Genomic DNA, 22,810 nt, shown 5'->3' on the forward strand with positions numbered 1-22,810 from the left:
ATTGTGCCAGACTCATCCCAGTCTCAATTATTGCTCGCTAACAGCACTTGCCCCAACAGTCTGTTAAAGGCTGTCTAGGGGGTCTTTGCCTTTGTGACTGTCGATGACATTGTTGATGTTGTCTCGTCTTGATGAAGTCAATTATTCGCATTCAATATTCCCCTTTGCCCCATGCCCTTTTTTCAACAATCCCTCCATCAACAAATCATTGTGGTTAATGTGGGATATGCCATAGTTACGCACTCCCTCGCTAAAAGTTCTGCATGACGACAGTGTTTTGTGCAAGGTCTAAGGAATGTGGGGGGTGGGGTTTTGCAGAGCAAGAGGGACCACCTCATGATGAACGTCAAGTGGTACTACCGGCAGTCCGAGGTGCCGGACTCAGTCTACCAACTACTAGTCCAAGATCGGCACAATGAGAACGGTATACTCCCATGCACACGTGTGTCATGTGCGTGTGTTTTTGTGCGTCTTTTCTTTTGTCCTGGGGAGCGGCGGCGCAGTGGTTAGTGTGCATGTTGCTAGGAATTTGGCGGCGGACTTTCGATTCGTGGTCACGGTGAAAATCAGCGGTGAGAGATATCTGAAATGATCCTAGGTCGACTTAGCCTTACATTATTGCCTGGCGTGGTGTGTATATACCAACCCTAGAGAGATAAAGGCGGTCGAACGACACCACCGTTTCGTGCCCTGTGCCGACCTTGATCGGTGCTCGCTAACAGCACTTGCCCTGACAGTATGTCGGCTATACTCTGGGGATCTTTGCGTTGTACACTGATCGTGTTTGTGGTGTGCATGTTCGCATGCATATATGGGTGAACACTTGTGTTCACTTTTAAGAATCGGAATCTTTATTTGTCCTGGAGAGATCTGATGAGCTATGAAGCTCTGTTTCACAGATGTCCAGCAGGGGCGAGTCAGAAATTTATAACAACAAACAATACAAAAAACGATCGGAGTTCAAAGAGTAATATCGATAGCTAGCTCGCAGCACTACGAGCCTGAATGCTCAAGTTAAATCCCTTGCCATGACACATCAACAATGGTATCCGATATTTCAATCTACTCTGGTCATCCACTGGGTCACCTCGGCCTAAACGGGTGCAATGGTGCATCTTCTCGTCACCACAGTCCTTGAGCGCGTAACTCCTCAGTCGATCCCGTGGCCTCCCTATCAGCGAGTCATCGCTTGCCGTTAGCAAACCTTCACCTACCTACCTACTCCAGGTGGTCTCAAAGTGAACCTAGCCTGGTACGGCTGCTGTGGGATTGCCATCAGCACTCTCGAGGGCCATTTGACCACTCTTTCTCCGCATATGCACTGGTGAATTTCTGTTGCGCCACCTCAAGCTATGCAAAAAATTCCTATTTGCATTATTACGCATTTAGTTTGTTGTCCTCCCCCGCACCGCCGATTAGCACGGTTGGCTATGTATGGTGCGAAATAAGTTATACATATAGTGGTGAATGACAGTCGCTGCTGCTGCTGGTGTTATTGTTTAGATTCTGGCCGGGACCTCGTGATTGTGGACCCCGTCATCAGGAGCCGGGAACTCTTCATATCGGACTGCATTGACACGTACCACGCGTCGGCACTCCGGTACGACGCTCGCACCGCACAGCACGCCCCACAGCTGCCTGCGTTTACTCTACACCTACCTCGAAACTACACTCGACAGCCGTCTATCCATCACACAGCGCCTCCTACAGCGGTCTATCTATACAGCGTGTCCTACAGCTGTCTCCAGACCATTCACAGCCATCTATCCACACATCACCCCTATAGTCTATCCATACAGCATAACCTACAGCTGTCTACAGAACACCAGCCGTCTATCCACACAACATTCCTCCTATAAGCCACCTATCCATACAGAATATCCTACAGCCGACTTTTCGTACAGCGTGCCGTATATCCGTCAATCCACACAGCACCCCCTACAGCCGTCTATCCATACAACATGCCCTTCAGCCGTCTATTAATACGGCATGTCCCATATCCATTTGCATACACTCAACAGCTGTCCACCTCTAGCATGCCAAACAGCTCTGTCTATAACACACCATGCAGAGATTTCTTCAGCTCATCGTGTGCCTGTGTGTATACCTATACGTATATATGTATTAGTATGTGCGTCTGAGTTTAGTTACGTGTTTTTTGTGTACATTAGGTTATTCTCTTACCATATAACCACAGTCATTAAAACCAATGCAGGAATTTTTCCGATGTCTCTGAATGAAATACGTTTATGATGGCCAAGCACTGTTAGATGGACCCAGAGAACAGAATCCCCTTTACTTCAGGAGCCTCCACAATCAACAGACAATCACTGTCGCTAGCCACTTGGAATGTCAAAACATTCACTGGGTGGGGGGTGGAATGTGAAGGGGCTACCATTCTTCTTTCGGGAACTGGACCAGTCCTGCCTTGACATATGTGTAATTCAGGAGGTCCAGTGGACTGGTTTGTGCTCCTGTCACCACAAGGGGTGAACAGTCCTATAACCAAGGCAGAATAACATCAAATAACTGGCTTTTAGTCTGAAGTGGCTTTTCATCTGATTACATTTTATGAATGTGGGAGCATGGTGGTGATGTGTGGTAAGTCATAAGTCTCAGGCAGCTGCTGTGGTCTCGCCTACCTATCAAAAGGAGTTGGGGAATTGTGGTGGTGTTTGCCTTAACCCTCATTGAAGGTGAATATCTGTTTAGGGGAGCAGGCAAAGCTGATGGGTAAAAAGCTTTCTTTGACCTGTCCTGTATGTTGGCTAAAATAGTCCCTCGGCAGAGAGTCCTCTTATTAGGTGACCCTAATTCCAAAGCGGGTCATGACGCCATCGCTTGGATTGGAAGACATGGGCCAAGTCAGCTTAGTAATGACATTAGGAGGCTAAAAGACTTTCATGCAGCCCGTGGGCTTGTAATCACCAAGACGTTGTGCCACCACTGACGCATCCACACAACACCTTGGATGCATTCCGGGTCCAAGCAAGAACATCTGTTGGTCTTTGTAGTGGCAGAACAGCGAACATGAACTAATTTCCTTGACACCAGCGTTTGCTGTGGTGCATCTGCTAATCATCTAATTCAGTTAATTCATGACACCTGGGTCTATCCTGTGACCTCCTGCCAGAGACCGTTTGAGACTTCAGGTGGCCTCGAAGTGCACTTAGCCTGGGCACAGGACTAGAGTGGTGAATGTCAGCTGTTGTTTTTTTGTGTTTTTTTATAGGGGTAAGTGTGGCGTGTCGCACTTTTCGGACATCTTTGCTGCAAAGGATTTCAAAGCAAAGTCCGACACATTCTTCTACATCCTCGGATACAACCCCGAGACGAGGTGAGGAAACTCTGGCTCCAGATCTCCTACAGCCTGGGCTCGAGCCCCAGATCTCCTATTGGTGGTATAAGGATGTAGGGTTATAGGTACGGTGGATGTTGATGATCTCGGGCTAATCACTCTGATGATGTTTGTGTTGGTAGTAATAGATGTACATCTGTATTCCAGACATCCTGAGTGTGGGCGATTGTTGGCACTTCTCCGTGGTTTCTTGCACGTCTAATTCCGAGGAAATTGAGTTAGTCTTTAGGCAAGCACACTGTGGGATCTAAATCTTCAGGAGTGTGAAATGTGTTTTACCATTTTTTATAATAGTTGCAAGAGCTGTGGGGAGGTATGCGGGTCGGTGTACAGTACAATGTTGGTTATCCGACCGCTACGTATCCGCCCTCAGCAAATTAACCACCCACATTCAGCGTAGTACTTGTGCGTGATGGCGGAACTGTTATTTTCGATAGATGTTCACAAACCCAACTTTTTAACAAACAGGAATGCCATCTCAACTTTGGTGTACATCGCTAACTTTCGAAGCACAGCAACGCTCTTCCCTGTGCTTTTAATGCAGCTTGCTGTGTTTTATTTGTCCATTCACCTCTTTGTGCTTTACGGTTTCATTCGCCAACTGTCATTTTCAACAAATGTTTCACTTAACTCGCCTTTTCACATCTGCGCCGTTGTCCTGCGCGTGACAAATGTCATTCACTTGCACTGTCTGCTTTGGCTACTTGCATCCAGAATCAAAGAGTAACTCATTTCATTGTGGCACCACCAGGGATTTAATCACATGCTGCTATTTTTAGGACAAAGGGTTTGTAGGTCACTTGGCCTCACATTCAGTTTCAAGACGCATTTAGCAGCGCACGGTGCGTGACAGCCCGGCAGAAAGCAATCCACTGACGTTGCTGGTGCGGTGGAGACTGTGAGTTGGCAAAGGCGGCGGTGATGGTGGTAACGTGATGTTTGCCATGCGTGTGCGTGGGTTTCGCGTGATTGCGATGTCGTGTGGTGATGCTGTGATGATGTGTTGTCCTGCTACAGGAGGCTGAACAGCACCCAGGGAGAGATCAGAGTTGGACCAAGCCACCAGGTAAAGACCACGCATTGTAGCCTTGGAGTGAACCTAGCCTGGCACAGGTGCTATGGTGACAGCATTTCTGTGTGTGTCTGCTTTTGTTGATTAGTGTGTGAGTATACTTAGCTAGTTAAAACACTGCGTTATGAACCTGGCGACCTCAGTTTGATTCCTGGCCCCAGCACCCTAACAGTTTTGAAAGTTACATGTATTCATGTATGTTGAAATTCTTTTTAACAGTACGATGCCAAACCGTGCCAATCGGAGGTGCGAGGGAAGGACGACAAACGAAACATAAAAAGCAGTTATAAAGATACGAATTTTCAGTTTTATCAAATGGTCTTCGTCTTCCTGTGTCTGTGTTGCTGTATATGTACGTGTGTTTGCGTGCATGTGGTAGGCCAATACCAGTGATGATTATCCAATCAGGTCCTGGGCCTCTCCTAGGTGGTCTCGGCCTCAAATCAGTATCTGGATGCTGTATGTAAGCATCGTGACCCGGGAGACAAAGTCGGTCGGGTGTGGTGCTGGCCACCCACAACAATTGCCCCAAAAGTTTGTTATGGCTATATAGGGGGAGCATTGTGTGTGTGTGCGCGCGTGCGTGTGCAGGCGAAGCTGCCGGAGCTGCTGGTTCCCCCGGGTTCACTGGTGCCGGACTCTGAAAGTGGCGGCGAGGGCACTGCGTTCGAGGAGCGCGTCTGGATCCCCGGCATCTCCGACTGCGACCTCATCATGTACCTGCGAGCGGCACGGTGAGACGCAGGGATATTAACATCCACGCATACCCATGCGTGCACGCGTATGTGTCTGTGTGTCTGTGTGTGTTGTAAGTGGGGAGCGGTAGTGTAGCGGTTAGCGCGCTGCGCTACGAACCTGGCGACCCGGGTTCGATTCCCGCTCACGGCGAACACCAGTGACGATTATCTGAACCGGTCCTGGGCCTACCCTAGGTCGACTCAGCCTCAAATCAGTACCTGGTGCGATGTGTAAACATCGCCGCTTCACGAACTACGTGGTCGAGAAAGATGTTAAATAATGTGGGAGCCAGAGGGACACCCCTGTCGCACCCCAAGGGGAACAGGGAATGGCTCCGACTCCCGGCCACGTAGTTTTACCCGGGCCCGTTCATCATCATCAAAGTCCTTAATGATCGTGAGCAGAGGATCAGGGACTCCGAAAGCACGAAGAGTAACTCAGAGCCTAGGCCTACTGATGGTATCATAGGCCTTGACCATGTCTTAAAGCAGAGATGTAGGTTTTGTTGGAATTCCCTACACCTCTGCTTTAGCAGACGGACAGAAAATATGTAATCTGTGCAGGACCGCCCTTTCCTGAAACTGCATTGGGGCTTCGCAGGCCTCTCCTCATCGTGCCTAGCAAGGCGATGTTGAATAATCCTTGCCAGGACCTCTCTCGGCACAGTGAGGAGTGAGATTCTCCTGTAGTTGTTACAGGTTGTGTGGTCCCCCTTCTTAAAGAGGGGGACCACCAGGGCATCCTTCCAATCCTGCGGAACCCGTCCAGTGGTCCAGACTGTTGTTATGATGTCATGTAGGGCAGCCTGTGCACAAACGCCACCCTCCCTCAGCATTTCGCTTGGGAGATCATCTCTGCCCGGTGCCTTTACTGGTCTCAGACTATGGATCGCCTTTCCTCAACAGATGGCACCTCAGCCAGCCAGTCACAGGGGGTGACTTCTTCCAATATTTGAGACACAGCTCCCTTACACACATACACAGACACACGCACCCACCATAGCATTACTGCCTCCTGCTACGAATTAATCTCATTTGTCTGCACACGGCGCAGGCTCTCGTATCGATCCACTACTGATGTCATAACTCCACTCTGCGAGCCGCTGTCTGCAGGGGAAATGGAAGCAAAAAAAAACAGAGGCGCTCTTTGCTGCTGCCAAGCCACTTAATGTCCTGACCTGACTGAGGAGTCTGGGTGTCTTTTCCCGCCCGAAGGGCATTATTTAATCTAAATGAGGTGGCTCATAATGAACGTGTTGAGGTACCCAGTCAAATCGCTTGAGGGTCCAGGGTTCGAGTCGGGGTTTCAGCCACCTGAGTTCTCATTAAACTAAGTTCTCATGCGCAACTCGTTATTTTCTCAGCCCGGTTACCAATGACCGCACACAACAAACTATTGTGTAGAATACCTTTCCCATATTATTTAATTTTGTATGTGTGTGTGCCTCTTTGTATTTGTGGAGAGCAGTAGTGTAGTAGTGAATGCACAGCTACACACCTGGCAAGCTGAGTTCGATTTTTGCTCATGGCCAACAACAGTTGTGAATATTTGACAGAGCCTGGGCCTGCCCCATGTCATCTCAGCCTTAAATGAGTACCTGATACTGTGCATAAACGTCAGCACTGAGGAGCCAAAGGCAACCGGGCGTGGTGTTGGCCAAACCACTCCCTCGCGTGTCATGTCGGCCTTAATAGGTGCTCGCTAACATAATTTGCCCCAATAGTCTGATGAATATTGATGTGTATGTATACATGTGTGAATGCATATGATGCTTTTTTGTTTAGGCCTAAAACTGAATATTCACGAGGAGAGAGCAAGAGAAAGCCTTGTAGGTCATGTGTCATCTTCCAACTGCAGCGAGATTTATGATCTGTATAATCTGCAGTATGTGCTCGTAGGCATTTGTGCACATGTCTGTGTATGTACGGTATATGTGCTTGCTTGGAGGTAAATGGTCTGTAATTATCCTATGAGATGTATAGAAATGTACTGATATTTTAGAGGCCTGCCGATCAAGTGCACATGCTGCATTTAGGAAAAGTTTTTTCCACAGATGACCACTTACAAACCATCAGTCCGATCCAAATGAGTATCAAATACCGTCATGGTTAGCTTTTATTGATTCCGTAATGGGATTTGTAAGCAGTCATCCAAGCTTTTGCACACCAAGGCATTAAAAGAATATAACAAAAAGACTTTTGATGCATTCATCAATTAGACCGTATTAGAAAAAGTATATTTGAGGCAACGTTTTGAGGCAATGGCCCTTCTTTTTATAGAGACACCAGAAAGGATTTTTTTTTAAAGAATATTATTTTTTAAAATATAGAAATGTACGACTTGAGAAATATTGGCAGGACCCTGCTGAAAGAGTCATGAGACTCGGTGAAGCTTTTCTGTGCCAACAAGTTTAATAAAAAAAAACGGCACCAATAAAACACTTACAAAACAAGACCTGCTGCTTTGGGATTGCTCAAAGAACAACAAAATACAAATATGAAGATGATTCAGACTATAAGATGCGATCTCACCAAGAAAATGCACTCTCAAGGGCTGTCCACAAGAAGATGCACTCTCAAGCCTGTTCATAATAACATGAAAAGATAGTTTCCAAAATGTAGGCTACCAAATGGCAATTACATTTTCTGAGATAAGCAGTTCAATTCAATGAGAGGAAATCGGATCAGGTGGATAGTGGCATGGCAGAACCATGGTGAATGGTTTGAGCGTAGGTATGCCTTCCTACCTATCCAGCAGTGGATAGACCTTGGCCCATGATGTGTGTGTGCAGGAGCAAGCACACACACATGCTCCTGCGGTAGCGCAGCAGTTATAGCGCTGCGCTACGAACCCGGCAACCAGAGTTCAGTTCCCGTTCACTGCTAACACCGGTGACGGTTATTTGAACCGGTCCTGGGCCTCCCCCTGGTCGATTCAGCCTCAAATGAGTACCACCGGAGAGGCAAAGGCGGCCTTGAGTGGTATTGGCCACCCACCCCCTCGTGTGCCATACCAGCCTTCGTAGGTGCTCATTAACAGCACTTGCCCCAACAGTCTAATAAGGCTATACGGGGGGGGGTCTTTGTTTGCAGGAGCATGGCTGCCTATGCGGGGATGTGCGACGGGGGCCTCACGGAGGACGGATGCCTCGCTGCCTCGAGGGATGACACGACCATCAACGCTCTGGACGTGGTATGGCCCCAAACGATCCACGAACGATCCGTGTTATAATGAGCCATGGGATGACGGGCCGTGCTGTAATGAGACGCATTATAATGAGCTGCGTGATAATGGGCGCCGTGCTATAAGGAGCCACGTTTTAATGAGCCATGTGATAACGAGACGTGCTGTATCTGTCGCTGCTTTCCGTACGTGTGCATATCTTCATGTGTGCGTGTATCTGCTTCTGCGTTCCGTATATATCTGCAACTGCGTTCCACGTGTGTGTATCTGCATGTGCGTATGCCTATCTGTTACTGCGTTCCGTGTGTGTGTCTGTATTTAAGGGGAGCGGTTGTGTAGCGGTTAGCGTGCCGTGCTACGAACCCTGGCGACAGGGATTCGATTTCCACTCACGGCCCACACCAATGATGATTATCTGAACCGGATCGGAGCCTCCCCTAGGTTGACTCGGCCTCAAATGAGTACCTGGTACGGTGTTTCAACATCGGCACTTGGGAGACAAAGGCGGCCAGGCCTGGTGCTGGTCATCCACCTCGTGTACCATTCTGGCCTTGATTGATGTGACTCGCTAACAGCACTTTCCCCAACAGTCTGTTAAAGCTATATGGGGATCTTGTCTTTGTTTGTCTATGTATATCCGCATCTGTCCCAGCGTTCTGTATGTGTATGTATATCGGTATCTGTATCTGCGGGTCAATGCGTTCCATGTGTGTCTTTGTATCTGTATGACTGAGTGACTTGTGTCCTGCATTACGTGTGTGTCGCTGTGTCCTGTGTGTGCAGCTGCATGCAAGCGGCTATGACCGGGGCAAGGCCTTGCAAACACTGCTGCTCAAACCATTCCCTCGCTCCGTGGACAAGCGCTGGAGTGACGATGAGACTGTACATACCCACACACACACGTGTCTATGTGATACACAACATAACCCTTTTACAGACCGTTTGAGGAAAGTACTATCAGCAAGCACCCATTAAGGCCAGCAGGGCACACAGATTTGCACAACACACACACTCTGCTACCTACATAATGCAAATTAACATACATTCTCTCTACATATTCTAACCCATGTCCTGCTTGCTTCCACAGAAACGTTTTGTGCGTGGGCTCAGGCAGTTTGGGAAGAACTTTTTCCGAATCCGCAAAGAGCTGCTGCCTCACAAAGAGACGGTGAGAGACGCACAAAGCAACAGCCAACGCACCTGTCACAAACACCACCAACACCACCATCACCACCACCGCTACAATTCTAACAACCACAAAGCTCCCTAGTTATTTTTGCTGGTGTAACGATCATGATAATACTACGCATCGTGTGCTTCGTAGTGAACGTCAAAGATCATGCGACGTCTTTCGCAAGAGTAGACCATTTGTGTTCCAGCATAATGGTCCAAAACTTGACCGGCACATTAATAAATTTGGATTATATATGGCAAGTTTCGCCTCCTTTTGGCAGACGGCAAAGATTGGGCAATTGTTAACGGCACCGATTCTGGCTACCTTTTGGCTTGTCTGTGCTTTCCCGTGTTAAAAAAACTACGCGCGTTAGAAAATGTACAGCATTGTGTGATGCAATTTACATGAACATCGCTGTATAAAATAACACATTGCATTTTATATACACACCATAGCTAATTTAACTGTAACAGCAACTAAATATAAGATACACTACACAAATGATAGCAAGGACACAGTGGGACAAGAGCACTGCAAATAGCCGCCACCACTATCATGACGCACAATTACAGTCAAAACAACGGGGAGGGGGCTGAGACTACGACCATGACAATCATCATTGGTTGTGTTTCCAGTGAACACATTTTTACTGGTTCCGCCTTTCATGTTATCTGCTGTCTCGAGAGACCTGTAGTTGTATCTCTTGTGTTGTCTGGTGTGTCTTTGTCTTGATTGTTCACAAAATTTGTGATTGAATCTTAAATCAAGTGCCCGTGTCTTGAAGGAATCTCAGAGGGATAGTAGTTCTTTGATATCCGCTTCTGTCGGCCATTGTCTAACACAAAGGGGTGCGCTGCTCTGCTAGACATCTGAATGGATCCTTCATCTCATGATGTGATGGCGATTGGGAAATTTTTTAAACGAGAGAGATCTCATCAGCGGTGTGAGTGTTTCCAGAATGTTGTGTTTGACTTTTCCATTGTACAATTGAGCCATGCCTGGACCGTACCGAGCCGGCCCTGAGTGATCCAGGAGTTGACAGGTTGTTTTTTTAACTGCAGAATCCGAACTGTGTCGCTGACCTAGTCAATGAACTTGTGAAATCAGTTTTACACCATCAAGTAAAATGACTGATGCTCTTTATGACGGAAATCATTAACCTGGCTCTGCTTGGCCCTGAGCCAGATTCAGAAGTATTGTGACGCAAGAGTTACACTGTTTGGTTCTGGCTCAGCATGCCAAATATCTGGTACAACCACCGCCCGTACCGCGAGGGACCAATGCTGGCGTGGCTCTGATGTGTCCGGTGGGAAAGCGGTGGAATGGTCTCGTCGTCCGTGGTTGAGTCTTGAAGCGTTTGACGCTCTGAGAGGTCGCGTCCAACAATTGCCAACTTGCACTGTGCAGGGCGAGCTCGTCACATTCTACTATTACTGGAAGAAGACGCCCGAGGCGTCGCACTCGCGCCCGCACCGCCGTCACCGCCGCCAGGCCGTGTTCCGCCGCATCAAGACCCGCACCATCCCCACGGCAACGCCCCCAGCGAGCCAATCACGGCCGCCCTCCAGCGAGTTCTGTACGCATGTGCACACAGCTCATGCCTCATCGTCGTGTGTCCTGTTAATGCGCAGTGTAATTGGGTAGAGCGGTGGCGCAGTGGTTAGCGAACTGTGCTACCAAACTGATGACCTGAGATTGTTTCCTGACCTCGGCTAACATTGGTGGCGGGTGCTAACCAAAACTGGTCCTGGGCTATATCCTCCTTCACGAACCGACACTTACCAGCCATTATGGTGAAGTATGGTCAAACAACCGCCATGACTGACATTGTATAGCGAGACCAACTAGCAGTAGATTGGCAACAGGCTACAGATATATATATGTACACCATAATTATCAATCCCTCGACTTTCTGTAAAAGTGGTGGAGGGATCATTGGCCTAGTTGATCCCTTACCTGGAATTAGATCTCACGATGTTCAGATTTCACGCCGAAGGCCCCATAACTTTAGTGGATACTACAAGAGTGTTTTCAGATTTCTATTTTTCGAGTCTGTGTAATTTTAGTCAACATTTGCATCGTGGCTGTAGCATGACCCCGGTGCTCATGTGCCGTGTTTTTTTGTTCTCAATTTTGCTGTTGTAATGGCAGGCGAATGGCCAGATTAAATATGGCGGCGTCCTTCCACAGCTGTCGTTTAGAAAAGCAGCGAGCTGCCGCTCGTTTTCGTTTAGTTTATTCTTAAATTGCTGCGCTTTCACGGCTACTGAGAATCGGCGCCCATGCCAGGCCGCACCTTGAGCGGTCCACAGCACCGCTTGTTCTTTCATCTCGTCTGTGGGTTTTGGCTACGTTTCTCCTCCCTTCCCGCTACAGCAGGAGGGACACGATTGTGAAACTTTTTTTCCCCCCGAATATTTTTTGGCAAGGTATAAAACGTACACTTCTTTAGTTTTTTTTAATGAAAAAAAAGTTGCCCTATGCAAGAGGCCCCATTTGCAGCACGCAACTATGGCAGTGTAAGGCACCACGGCATAAACAAAACCTATTGTGTAACCGTTGCCTCCTCCCTCTGATCCTTGAGCTGGTTCCCCCCTCCCACCTTGCTTTCAAAGGACCCATAACCCTTGTTAATTATTTGGGCAAACATCCTTTACGACCTGCTATTTATCCACTTTATTATTCAAAAAGAAGTTGTAAAAACCCTGTAAAAAGTTCTTCCCAGCAACACACGCACATATATCTCAGGTAGACAAAGAAAATAAACCTCCATATATTTTATAATTCGGAGCCAACAATTTCAAGCACATTTCGTCACAGGCCGTTCTGCTAAAAATGTGTATTTCTCTTTGGAAAGTGGGACACGCAGCCCGTTGAGTGCTCGCTTGCCTTTGTAAGCTTGCTGTGGGAATCTTGAGCCCACTGGCCCTGTTTGCTAATCAAGATAATGGTAATTGTAACACATACCTGTGTCTTTGTGTCCCCGTGACTCCGTATCCCTGTGTCCCCCCCCATGTATCTCTGTGGTCGTGTCTTCGTGTCTCCCATGTCTCCCTGCAGTGGATCTGAGCTCTGCGAGTGAGGACGACTTTGATAGTGAAGACAGTGACCAGGAGCTGCGTGGTTACGCCTGCAGACATTGCTTCACCACCAGTGAGAGCGGCGGCAGCAACAACAACAGCCACATCCATGGCAGCTGCAACCACAGCGACAGCAGCTGCAACCACAGAAACCGCAACTACAACCCTGGCAGCTAGAACCACAACTACAGCAACTACAACTGCAGCATATTTAACCACAATCACTGCAACCATGTCAACTACAGCAGCTACAACTACAGCAATTACAATCACTATCACAGCAACCACAACAACAACATCTGCAGCCATATAAGCCACATCTTAAGTTAACTTCAAACACAACAACCATACCAACAGCCACCTCAGCAATTACAATCAGAGCAACCATAACTACAGCAGCCACAACCATAACTTCAATTACAAACATTGTAACAACAACTATAACCACAGCAACACTAACAACAGAAACTACAGCCATAACCATGGCAGCTGCAACCACAACATCCACAACAACAGCAACCACGACCAACAACCTCACCAGAACCACATCACTATTAAAGCACAACATAAAAACACACAACCTTGGTGAACACAATCACAATCTCGGCAAACCAAACAACCATTGCAAACAACCTCAAGACAGCAACAGCCACAACAATCACCATCAACCACAACGTACAGAATCGTAAACAGCCACAACAATCTAAATAATTAGCACGTTTGTTTGTATTTCCGCGTACGAATGGGTGTGTGCCTTTGCAATCATGTACATGCTTGTGTGTGAGGTCGTGGGGAGGGTGGTGTAGCGGTTAGCATCCTGCGCTTTGAACCCAGATAACTGAGCTAAATTCCTGCTCACGGCCAACACCAGTGATGGTGATTTGAACTGGTGGCCCGGCATGGTACTGGGCACTCACCGCCTCGTGTGCTGTACCGGCATTTCATAGGTGCTCGCTAATATCACTTGTCCCAGACGTCTGTTAAGGATATATGGGGATCTTTCTGCTTGGAGCGATAATATAGGCGTGTTGAGCTATGAACCCGGCTACCAGATAATTGTATTCGGCCAACACCAGTGACGATTATCTCAACCAGTCCCGGGCCACCTCTTGGTCGTATCAGCCTCATATGAGTACCTGGTGCGATGTGTCAGCATCGCCGCTCAGGAGACAAAGGTGGCCAGGCATGTGCCATGCCAGCAATCGTAGGTGCTCCCGAATCGCGCTTGCCCCAAAAGTTTGTTAAGGCTATACGGGGGATCTTTGTCTTGTACAGCGTCGCGCGATTGGCATCACGGCGGGCGCGACCGCCTGCTGTTGTGCTACGACTGCCGCTTGTACTTCAAGAAGTACGGGGAGATGCCGCCCATTCAGCACCAGGCACCACCACCGCCGTTCATGTTCAAACCCGTGCGGGACGACGACGCCACCGCCCCCAACAACCAGGGGCCCGGGGTGCCCGGCAGTGCAGGTCAGAGTTCAAGCCCATGGCTGCATCTCAATCGCATGCTTGCTCGCTCCCCTCTGTGCGTGAATTTTAATGAAACGCTCACCGTTTTCTCCTGTCTTATCACTCGCCCGCCCACTCACTCCCTCCCTCGTTTACTCACCAGTTTTCTCAGGTAATCTCTCTTGCCGCCACCCGCTTGTCAGCGCTTTTACCTCTTCATTCACTCGCTCGCCTCAATAGCTCGGTCCCTCATGCAACTCACTCGCACGCGTGCATCATTGGTTCATTCATTCTCACAATTGGTTGCTTGCTCATCTGCTTTTTCACACTTGTTAAGTCTTCACTCGCTCGCCTTGTTATTCACTCGGTTCACTTCCTGTCTCACTCCTCGTTCAACTCCCCTTCATATTCACTCAACCACTTCCTCACCATCACTAAATCATTCACTCACCCACCTGCTTAGCTATTTAGACACTCCTTGCCCACCTTCCATCTCACTAACACACACCGCGGTGGCGAGATGTTAACTCCCTCGCCTTGTATGCAGGAGGTCATGAGTTCAATCCCATATATTTGAATGTTCTTCCCATGGTTGCTATAAATTTCCACGTGATAAGCCACTTTGTCGAGCTCTCATTTGTGGCCAGGTTCCTTCAGAAAAATAGCGATATAGCTCAGTGGGTCTTACCTGGTAAAATAAAAAATAGTAAAAAAAAACCCGCACAGTCATCACTGTGTGTGTTAGTGACATTGATTAAGATTGTTACTGGTGGCTGTTGTATGCGATTTTGTGTTTGCACGAGTGTTTGGGTATGGGTGGTTGGTGATGACGGTGGCTGCAGGTGGTTGACTCGGGTTGTGGTTGTTGCAGGCGGAGGCGCTGCAACTCCTCCCGTTGGAAAACACAGCATGCGAACTCGACGCAGCCGAACAGTGAGTACAGACATGGGGGACACAGTAATGTGCACGTGCGAGAGTGACAAGCATGACGAGCATGTGTGTGTTAGTGTGTATACATATTTGGTCAAGGCCTATGATACCATTAGTAGGCCTGGGCTCTGGGTTGTTCTTCGAGCTTTCGGAGTCCCTGACCCTCTTGCTCACGATCATTAAGGACCTTAATGATGGTGAGCGGGCCCGGGTTAAACTACGTGGCCGGGAGTCATTCCCTGTACACCTTGCGGTGCGACAGGGATGTCCTCTGGCTCCCACATAATTTAACATCTATTTTGACCACGTAGTTCGTGAATCCTTCAATCGCTGTACCGGAGGAATTTCCATCTGGTACAGATACATTGGGAGGCTGATCGATGCCTGGGTGTGGTCAAGGGATGGCTCCCTATTGCTCAACCATGTTATGTATGCCGATGATCTGGTAATTGCTGCTCACTCAGAGGAGGAGTTGGAGGCGCTGCTGTTGAACCTGGAGTTTGCCACTAAGAGGTGGGGCCTTACCAGCAGCCCCACCAAAACTAAGCACCTGCCTGGGTATTTTGTACCTTTGGACACTCCACCCCACAACTCCCAATTGGTGATGGGGCAGTTGTGGAGAGGGTGGAGTGTTTCTCATACCTGGGCAGTGTGCTCATGATCGGCTCCGGTTTGACAGCAGAGGTCTAACTCCGAATCTGTCGAGCGGCATATTTTCATCGGTTGCGTAACGTTGTGTGGAAGCTACCTGGTCTGTCGCTCCACACGAAGCTTCAGGTCTTCTCGGCCACAGTCATTCCCTCCCGGCTAAAAACATTTAGGCTGGCCTGCCTACGATCCATCCTGGGTATAACCAGGCTGTATTATGTGAGGAGCTCACAAATATTTGAGAAATCTGGACAAAGTCGCATCGGTGAGTTTCTACGGCAGGCAAGGCTGCGTTGGCTGGGTCATGTAGCCTGCATGCCCAGTCACCGCATGCCTAAACAGCTCACAAAAAATGAGCGGAGCGCCGGGTGGCTAAAGCACAGCAAGTTGGCACAGTAGGTGGCACAGGTGGTGCATCAGCCATTCATCTCAGTCAATCGACCCGTGGCACCTGGTTCTGTCCCGTGACCTCGTGCCAGCGGGCGTTCGACACTTCACGTGGCCTCAACGTGCACCTAGCCTGGCACAAGCGTCGTGGTGACGTCACCGCCACTTAGTGGCGAATGGCGGTTGTTTTTGTTGTTATACAAGTTTGTATGCAAATGTTCACGGGTGTACCTAAATGTGCGATGACTGTGTTCGTGAGCATAGGTGCTTGCTAAGAGCACTTGCCCAAACAGTCTATATAGGCTACACAGGGGGGTTTTTGTCTTTGTACGCGTGGTGAAATGTGCGTGCAAGTGTGTGCATACATCCCCCTTTGTCGGTGCTTCCATTTGTCTGCATCCCTCCTCGTCCTTTTCTGTAAATCTCCTTACATCCCCATGTTGACCGGTCTCTCTCCATGTCACTTCATGCACCTCTGCACCTCCCTGCGTATCTCTGGTCCTCCTTGTAACTCCCCACTCCTCCCTGTGCCTTCCTGTACTTCTTGTGTTCTTCTATATGACTGCCTGTGCCGATGACCTTCTACGTGTCATGGTGCCTCTCCTCGTATCCCCACACTTCCTCGTGCCTCCCCGTGCGTCCCCGCATGTTAGTCTGCCCGTGCTCAGGCTGGGGAGCCAACAGCGGACGACTCCCGCGCGTGTGGCCGCACATCGCCTGGGGCGACCAGCACGGACAGCACGGACCTCGACAAACACAGCAAGGTGATGGCACAGCCGCTACCATCACCTTCGTCGTCATCATCTTCATCGGCGTCAGCAACAGCATCGGCGTGGACGGCGGCAGCATCGTCATCAGTGACACCAGCGGCAGTGTCATTATCATCTTCATCCCTTAACGTCACCATCCCATCGACCATACTGTGTTCGACCACCACACTGCAGGTCAAAACTCTTCTCATTCTATCTTGATTTGAAGCTTTCGTGACTGCAGGAATCCATACTCTTTGGTTCTTTCGGTAAAGTCACATAGGTATATGAGGTAAAATAGATCACGACGTTTCGATTGCAACACAAGCGGTCGTCCTCAGGTGGAAAAAATATAATCCAGCAGTGGAACTGCTGAACCAGCGAGAGAGCTGTTACAACAAGGTTATATACGTGACGATGGGCAAGCAAGCGGGGTCTGAGCTGGTAAGGAATTCCATCCACGGACGTAAGCACGTCAGTTGTGTTAATGGGGGAGATTAGGGAGAGAGCTGATTAGGGAGGGAGATTAGCATGAATGAGCTTCTGTCGCCGCATAAGAGTATCATGCCCGCATATGCTCACAACAGCAGTGTTAATGAGAGATTAGCACCATTAGAGTGCAATCCAAAGGACGTGAGCATGAAAGTGCAATCCAAAAGGCATGTGAGACTGAGAGGTGCAATCCAAAGGACATGTGAGCATGAGAGATCTAAGAGAGAGGCATAGAGAGAGACACACACAGAGTCGGAAATAACAGCTGACATAGGCAGGTAGGATGGAAACTTCACAGTCAGTTAAGACTTTACCTGGTTAATAACATCCTTCCAATGATTGCTCAGTTTATACCCATCTTCTGTGTCTGTTTATATATCTGGATGGCTTCATGCACAAATCTCTGAAGGTAGTCGGTCGGTTTGCAGAGTACCTCCGTCTTGGAAAAATCTATTTCTTCTCATGCTGTCTCTTCATTGTCTCTTTTCACAACTTCTTATAACCTTTCTCAATTCAAGAAGCACACTGTCAATAGTGCTGTTAGTTCTTGGCCGATTGCCTAATTGAGCCTCTGGCCCTGTGCTTAGCAACCTTTATTTTAAAAAATCTTACAATTGTCATCCTCGCTACCATCATCACTCAGACCTGGTGCGGTGTGCAAACATCGCCACTGGGGAGGCAAAGGGCAGCCCGGGTGTGGTGGTGCTGGCCACCCACCCCCTTAGTGTGCCATGCGGGAATTCATAGGTGCTACTCGCTACAACAGCACATGCCCCAACAGTCTGATCAAGGCTACACGGGATCGGGAGGGGATCTTTGTATGCTTGTGTGCATATGCCACAGAAGGCCCCGGAGGCGGAGACGCCACCTCCGCATGCCGGCAAGCGCTTGCGTGACAAGAGCCTCTCTGATGGCGAGGACGCTGAGAAGCCCAAGAAGCCCAAAACGCCCGTGAGTTTGTGCCCTCTGGCCCGGCGCCAACGAGCGGTCTCCGCCTCTCCCCGTGGCAGAGGCGTCGCACGCACAGCTGTTCGCACACAGGGCTCAGGGCCTCTAGCCGCGGCTCTGTGACGTGACAAAGACGCTTGAGGCATAGCAAGGCTCTCACCTGGTTGTGTAAAGTGGGCATCCAGACTGAGACCATGTAGCGGCAATGCACCTAACCTGGCTCGGCTCGGACGCCGTAGTGCGGTGTCTTGCGGAGAGAGATAAGCGAGTGATTTTTCTAGCTTCTCTATCTGTTGACTGGCATTGGTTGTGAGTCGATGAATCGCTTTGGTGCCACCGTTCAGTCGTCTTGGTGGGCAGCGGTTGACCGTGTATTCCATCGATTGTTCTGCTCCGCATTTTCAGGTGGCGCTGTCTTTTTTTCTTCCACTTGTGTAGAAGATGGGCATGTGTATGAATGCGCATTATTCACCGTGGTCTCTATGCTGTTGTAGGTGTATGTATGTATGCATGGTTTTTGCACTGTGCTTTGAACCCTGCAGCCTCGAGTTCATATGAGTGGAGAGGGGTATCAGTGTCTGTACTTCTGTGTTGGTGCATTTATGTATGAATTAATCCATCGTTACATGCATTGTGTGTATATATGATGTGTGCATGCAGACGTGGTGAATATATGACGGATATGTGTGTACATTGTGTACGTGACATCCCTGTGTGTGTCCGCCCACCACAGAGCACGTCTCCGCCGGGATCTCCCTCGGAGGGCGACAGCTCGGACGCCCCCAGCCTTAACGACGACCTCATCAACGACCTCAAAGACATCGACCAGGACAACCGCAGCACCTCACCCAGCCTGCCGAGCCCGCCCGAGCCCGAGTCCGACTCGGACTGCTCCACCCACAACGCCGATGCCACTATCGTGCCCACCATCTCCTCCACCGTCACGCCGCCAGCCCCCGCCGCTGCGAATGGCCTCAACCAGGGCGGCTGCCTCATGGCCCCCATCAGCGGCCTCATGCCCGGCAGCCCGGCCACAAACGGCGGACTCGGCTCCAACACCGCCATACCTCCCGGCGGCACCTCAACCTCCATCAGCAGTAGCCTCCTGTCTGGTGGTGGCGGCAGCAGCGGCGGCGGAGGTGGCGGTAGTGGTAGCAGTGGTGGCGGCGGTGGCGGCGCCGGTCTGAACATGCCGACCTTGATGGGAGGTCTGGGATCCAGCCTGAGCCAGGTGGCCATGAGCAGCGGTGGCGGCGGCGCATCCGGGGGGGTGCCTCCGGTCGCGGTGGCGAACGTGGGGCCGTGCGGACCGCCGTCCGCGGCTGCCGCTGCGGCGGCGGCAGCAGCGGTGGCGCAGATGAACGTGGCCCCCATGGGCAGCTGCGCAGTGGCGCAGGCGTTTCACTCGGTGGTGTCTGGTGGCGGTGTAAGCTCCATGCAGCAATCGGTGTCCGTCGTGGGCGGCGGTGGTGCGGGCGGCGCGGCGAGCATGAGCGTGGTGTCGGCGTCGTCCTCGTCCTCCTCTTCGGGGTCATCCCTCTCCTCGTCGCTGTCGCTGCATACCCAGGCCATCGGCGGTGTCTATGGCGGTGGTGGCGTCGGCGGCGTCAGCGGTGTCGGCAGCGGCCTCATGATGTCCCAGACGTTTTCGTCGTCTATGTCATCGTCGTCCTCGTCGTCGTCGCTCCATCTGCCGCACCTGAGCCAGCAGCACCACCAGCACCAGCACCACCACCACCACCAGCATCAGCACCAGCACCACCAGTTGCACCACCTACAGCAGCAACACCACCAGCGCGGCCCGCACCAACACCACCACCAGCAGCAGCAGCAGCAGCATCACCACGCCTCTGCGCACTTCGGTGGGCATCACCATCACCACCAGCACCAGCAGCACCATGTGGAGCAGGCCAGGGTCCACGCACCATCGCCGCCTCTGGCTGGAGTGATGCCAGCTCAGCTTCTGCCACTGCCTCCTTCTTCGGCGGCGTCTGTCTTTGGCTCATCCAAAGGAAATCTGGCCGCAATGGGGCAAGGTTCGGCCTACGACAAGCCGGGTGGCGGCATGTCGATATGTGCTGGTGGCGGCGGCGGCAGCGGAGTGGGGGGGGCCCCCAAATTTGATGGCGCCACACCTGAGTGGCGGTGGAGGCGGTGGCGGCGGCGGTGGCGGTGGTGCGATGCACAAGCACCCGATGAGCGTGCACTCGCAGGGCCAGGCACCGCCTGTGCCTCCACCGCCACCGGGAGGGCACGGTGCCCCTATGCAGGGCCTCTCGTCTTGCCTGCCGGCAAACATGCAACAACAACAGCAGCAGAACCTGCCCTCGAACATGGCTGCCAATTCGGGCGTTCCGATTCCCCCGCCCACGACTCCCATCCCACCTCTGCCACCAAAGCAATCGAACTCAAGCGGTCAGTCGGGTGGAGCTTGCGGTGGCGGTGGCGGCGGCGGCGGTGGCGGCGGCGGCGCCCTCGCGGGCCACTTTGGGGGGCAGCTGCCCCCACCCAACCTGAACTTGCCGCCGCCGCCAGCCCTGAAGCCGCTGTCGGCCCTTGCGCAGGGAGGCGGCGGCGGCGTCGGCGGCGGGGGGGCCGACGCAGGGCATGGGCCCGGGTCAGGGTTTACCTCAGCTGCCGCCCCCACTGCAGATGCAGGCACACCCGCCACCGGCGCTCACGCAGGGCGGTGCCGCGGGCCAGCAGGGCGGCCCTGCCACGCTGGGCGAGTCCCTCGCTTCGGCCTACCCGGGCCCACTCAGCGGCGGCGGTGGCGGGGGATCCATGATGGGGCCGGCGCACCCGCCCGCCCTCACCCAGTCCGGCCCGCACTCGCTGGGCGACCCTCAGGCTTTGGCTTACGGCGGGAAGCCGCAGGGCGGGAGCGGAGGTGGTTCCGGCAGCGGCGGCGGAGGAGCAGGTGGGATCCCGCCGTTCCTGGCCGCCAATCCCGGGCTGATGTCGAATGTGGGCGGGATGGGCGCCGTGTCATCGGCCTCGATGATGGGGTCAGCGGGGGCGGCCGCCCTGTCCCTCACGGCGTCGGTGGCGTCCGTCTCCTCGTCGTCGCTTAGCTGCGCCCCGGCGAGCCTGTCCGCATCATCTCTGCCGCCACCGTCCGCGACGGCTTCGTCCTCTTCCTCATCGGCGCCGTCCGCCCTCCCTTCGGCCGTCCCTCCCGGATTCGGCATGGTGAAGGAGGAGGGAGGGGGCTCGGTATCGGCTACGGGGGCAGTGGGGGCGGCAGTTTCCATGGCGGCGGAGGAGTCGCCGGGATCTCCCGGAAGTCCCCCGCCTCCCGTGCGACGTACCCCCTCCCCAGAGCCCATCGTTGTGGACACGCCGAGCCACGTCAGCGCCAGCGCACGGTACGGCACCTTTCACTTTCTCTGTCTGCTCTGGCTGTCATGTAACATTTGTTTTTATTCAAGTCTGGGCGTGGGGCAGCCCTGATTCGATGGTTAAATTTTGTACATTTCCATGGCAGGCACTAGTTTCCCAAAAGTATAACCACTTGCTCACGAGATACAGAGTTGTGCTTATTTAATCGACCTTTGTAAGGATGGTGTCGATACCTCTCCCCATCTCATGTTTTTGGATTTTGAAATAATTTTTAAATATATCTTCATTCTTCCAAGCCTCAAAGTACAAACTTTCACTAGCTCTAAAATATTTGTTGCCAAATCTTTTTCAGATTTGTGTACATATATTCTATGTTTTTGCTAAGTGTCAGCTTGCAAGCTCTTCTAGAAAATCATTAGATTGTTTATCATATAATGTTGAGGTCTATGAATGTTGTGGGAAGCGGTATTGTGATGGGTAGCATGCCATGCTCCAAACCCGGAAACCCGAGTTGGATTTCCTCAACATAGGTGAGCAATATTTGAACCGTTACTGGGCCTCTTCTTGGTCGATTCAGCCTTAAATGAGTACCTGATGTGGTGCTGTACCTGGCGCTGTGCAGTGCCTAAGTATCCGCACCGGAGAGACAAAGGCGGCCAGGAGTGGTGCCAGCCACACCGCTCCCTCGTGTGCTTTGTTGGCCTTCAAAGGTTCTCGCTAACATCACTTAGATCCCAACAGTCTGTTAGTCTAACGAGGGGCGGGAGGGGGAATCCCAGTCTTTGTATTGGGAGAGAGAGACAGCCACTTTAACATGCGTCTATCTGTCACCGACCCCTCCCTCGCCCCCACTCGCGCAGTTTCACGAAGCACCTGGACCGCGGCTACAACTCGTGTGCACGCACTGACCTGTGCTTCGAGCCCCTTGCGGGCTCCAAGCTCGCCAAGAAGCGTGAGGACGGCGCGGAGCGTCTGCGGCGCGAGCGGGAGGAGAGGGAACGCGACGGACGCGAGAGGGAGGCGCGCGAGCGCGACGTGAGTCTAAACTATACAATTGTTTTCCTAATTTTTATTATTTTACCAGGTATGTTCCACTGAGCGATACAGCTCCTTTTCAGATGGCTTAACGAAGTGGCTTATCACGTGGAAATCTATAGCAGCCAAGTACTTTAAGCACATGTTTCTAAATGTGGAGGGAAAAACCGGAGGACCTTGAGAAAAATCCATGTGACCACAGGGAGAACATGTAAACTCCAATCA

General features: G+C 51.3%; 1 protein-coding gene across 1 annotated transcript in view; it reads left to right on the forward strand.

Annotated features, from left to right (window-relative positions):
* LOC144719556 (arginine-glutamic acid dipeptide repeats protein-like) overlaps positions 1 to 22,810 on the forward strand; it is a 53,174-nt gene that overhangs the window by 15,395 nt on the left and 14,969 nt on the right. Inside the window, 18 exon segments of the mRNA XM_078595591.1 lie at positions 319 to 424; positions 1,504 to 1,600; positions 3,233 to 3,337; positions 4,376 to 4,424; positions 5,022 to 5,164; positions 8,261 to 8,360; positions 9,135 to 9,233; positions 9,439 to 9,519; positions 10,933 to 11,101; positions 12,586 to 12,678; positions 13,881 to 14,075; positions 14,926 to 14,987; positions 16,673 to 16,783; positions 18,104 to 18,211; positions 18,942 to 20,312; positions 20,314 to 20,796; positions 20,798 to 21,576; positions 22,411 to 22,585. Of these exon segments, the coding sequence (XP_078451717.1) occupies positions 319 to 424; positions 1,504 to 1,600; positions 3,233 to 3,337; positions 4,376 to 4,424; positions 5,022 to 5,164; positions 8,261 to 8,360; positions 9,135 to 9,233; positions 9,439 to 9,519; positions 10,933 to 11,101; positions 12,586 to 12,678; positions 13,881 to 14,075; positions 14,926 to 14,987; positions 16,673 to 16,783; positions 18,104 to 18,211; positions 18,942 to 20,312; positions 20,314 to 20,796; positions 20,798 to 21,576; positions 22,411 to 22,585 (4,326 nt within the window).

Source organism: Lampetra planeri, chromosome 6, assembly GCF_965212315.1.
Source record: "Lampetra planeri chromosome 6, kcLamPlan1.2.h2, whole genome shotgun sequence".
Taxonomy (NCBI): Eukaryota; Metazoa; Chordata; class Hyperoartia; order Petromyzontiformes; family Petromyzontidae; genus Lampetra; species Lampetra planeri.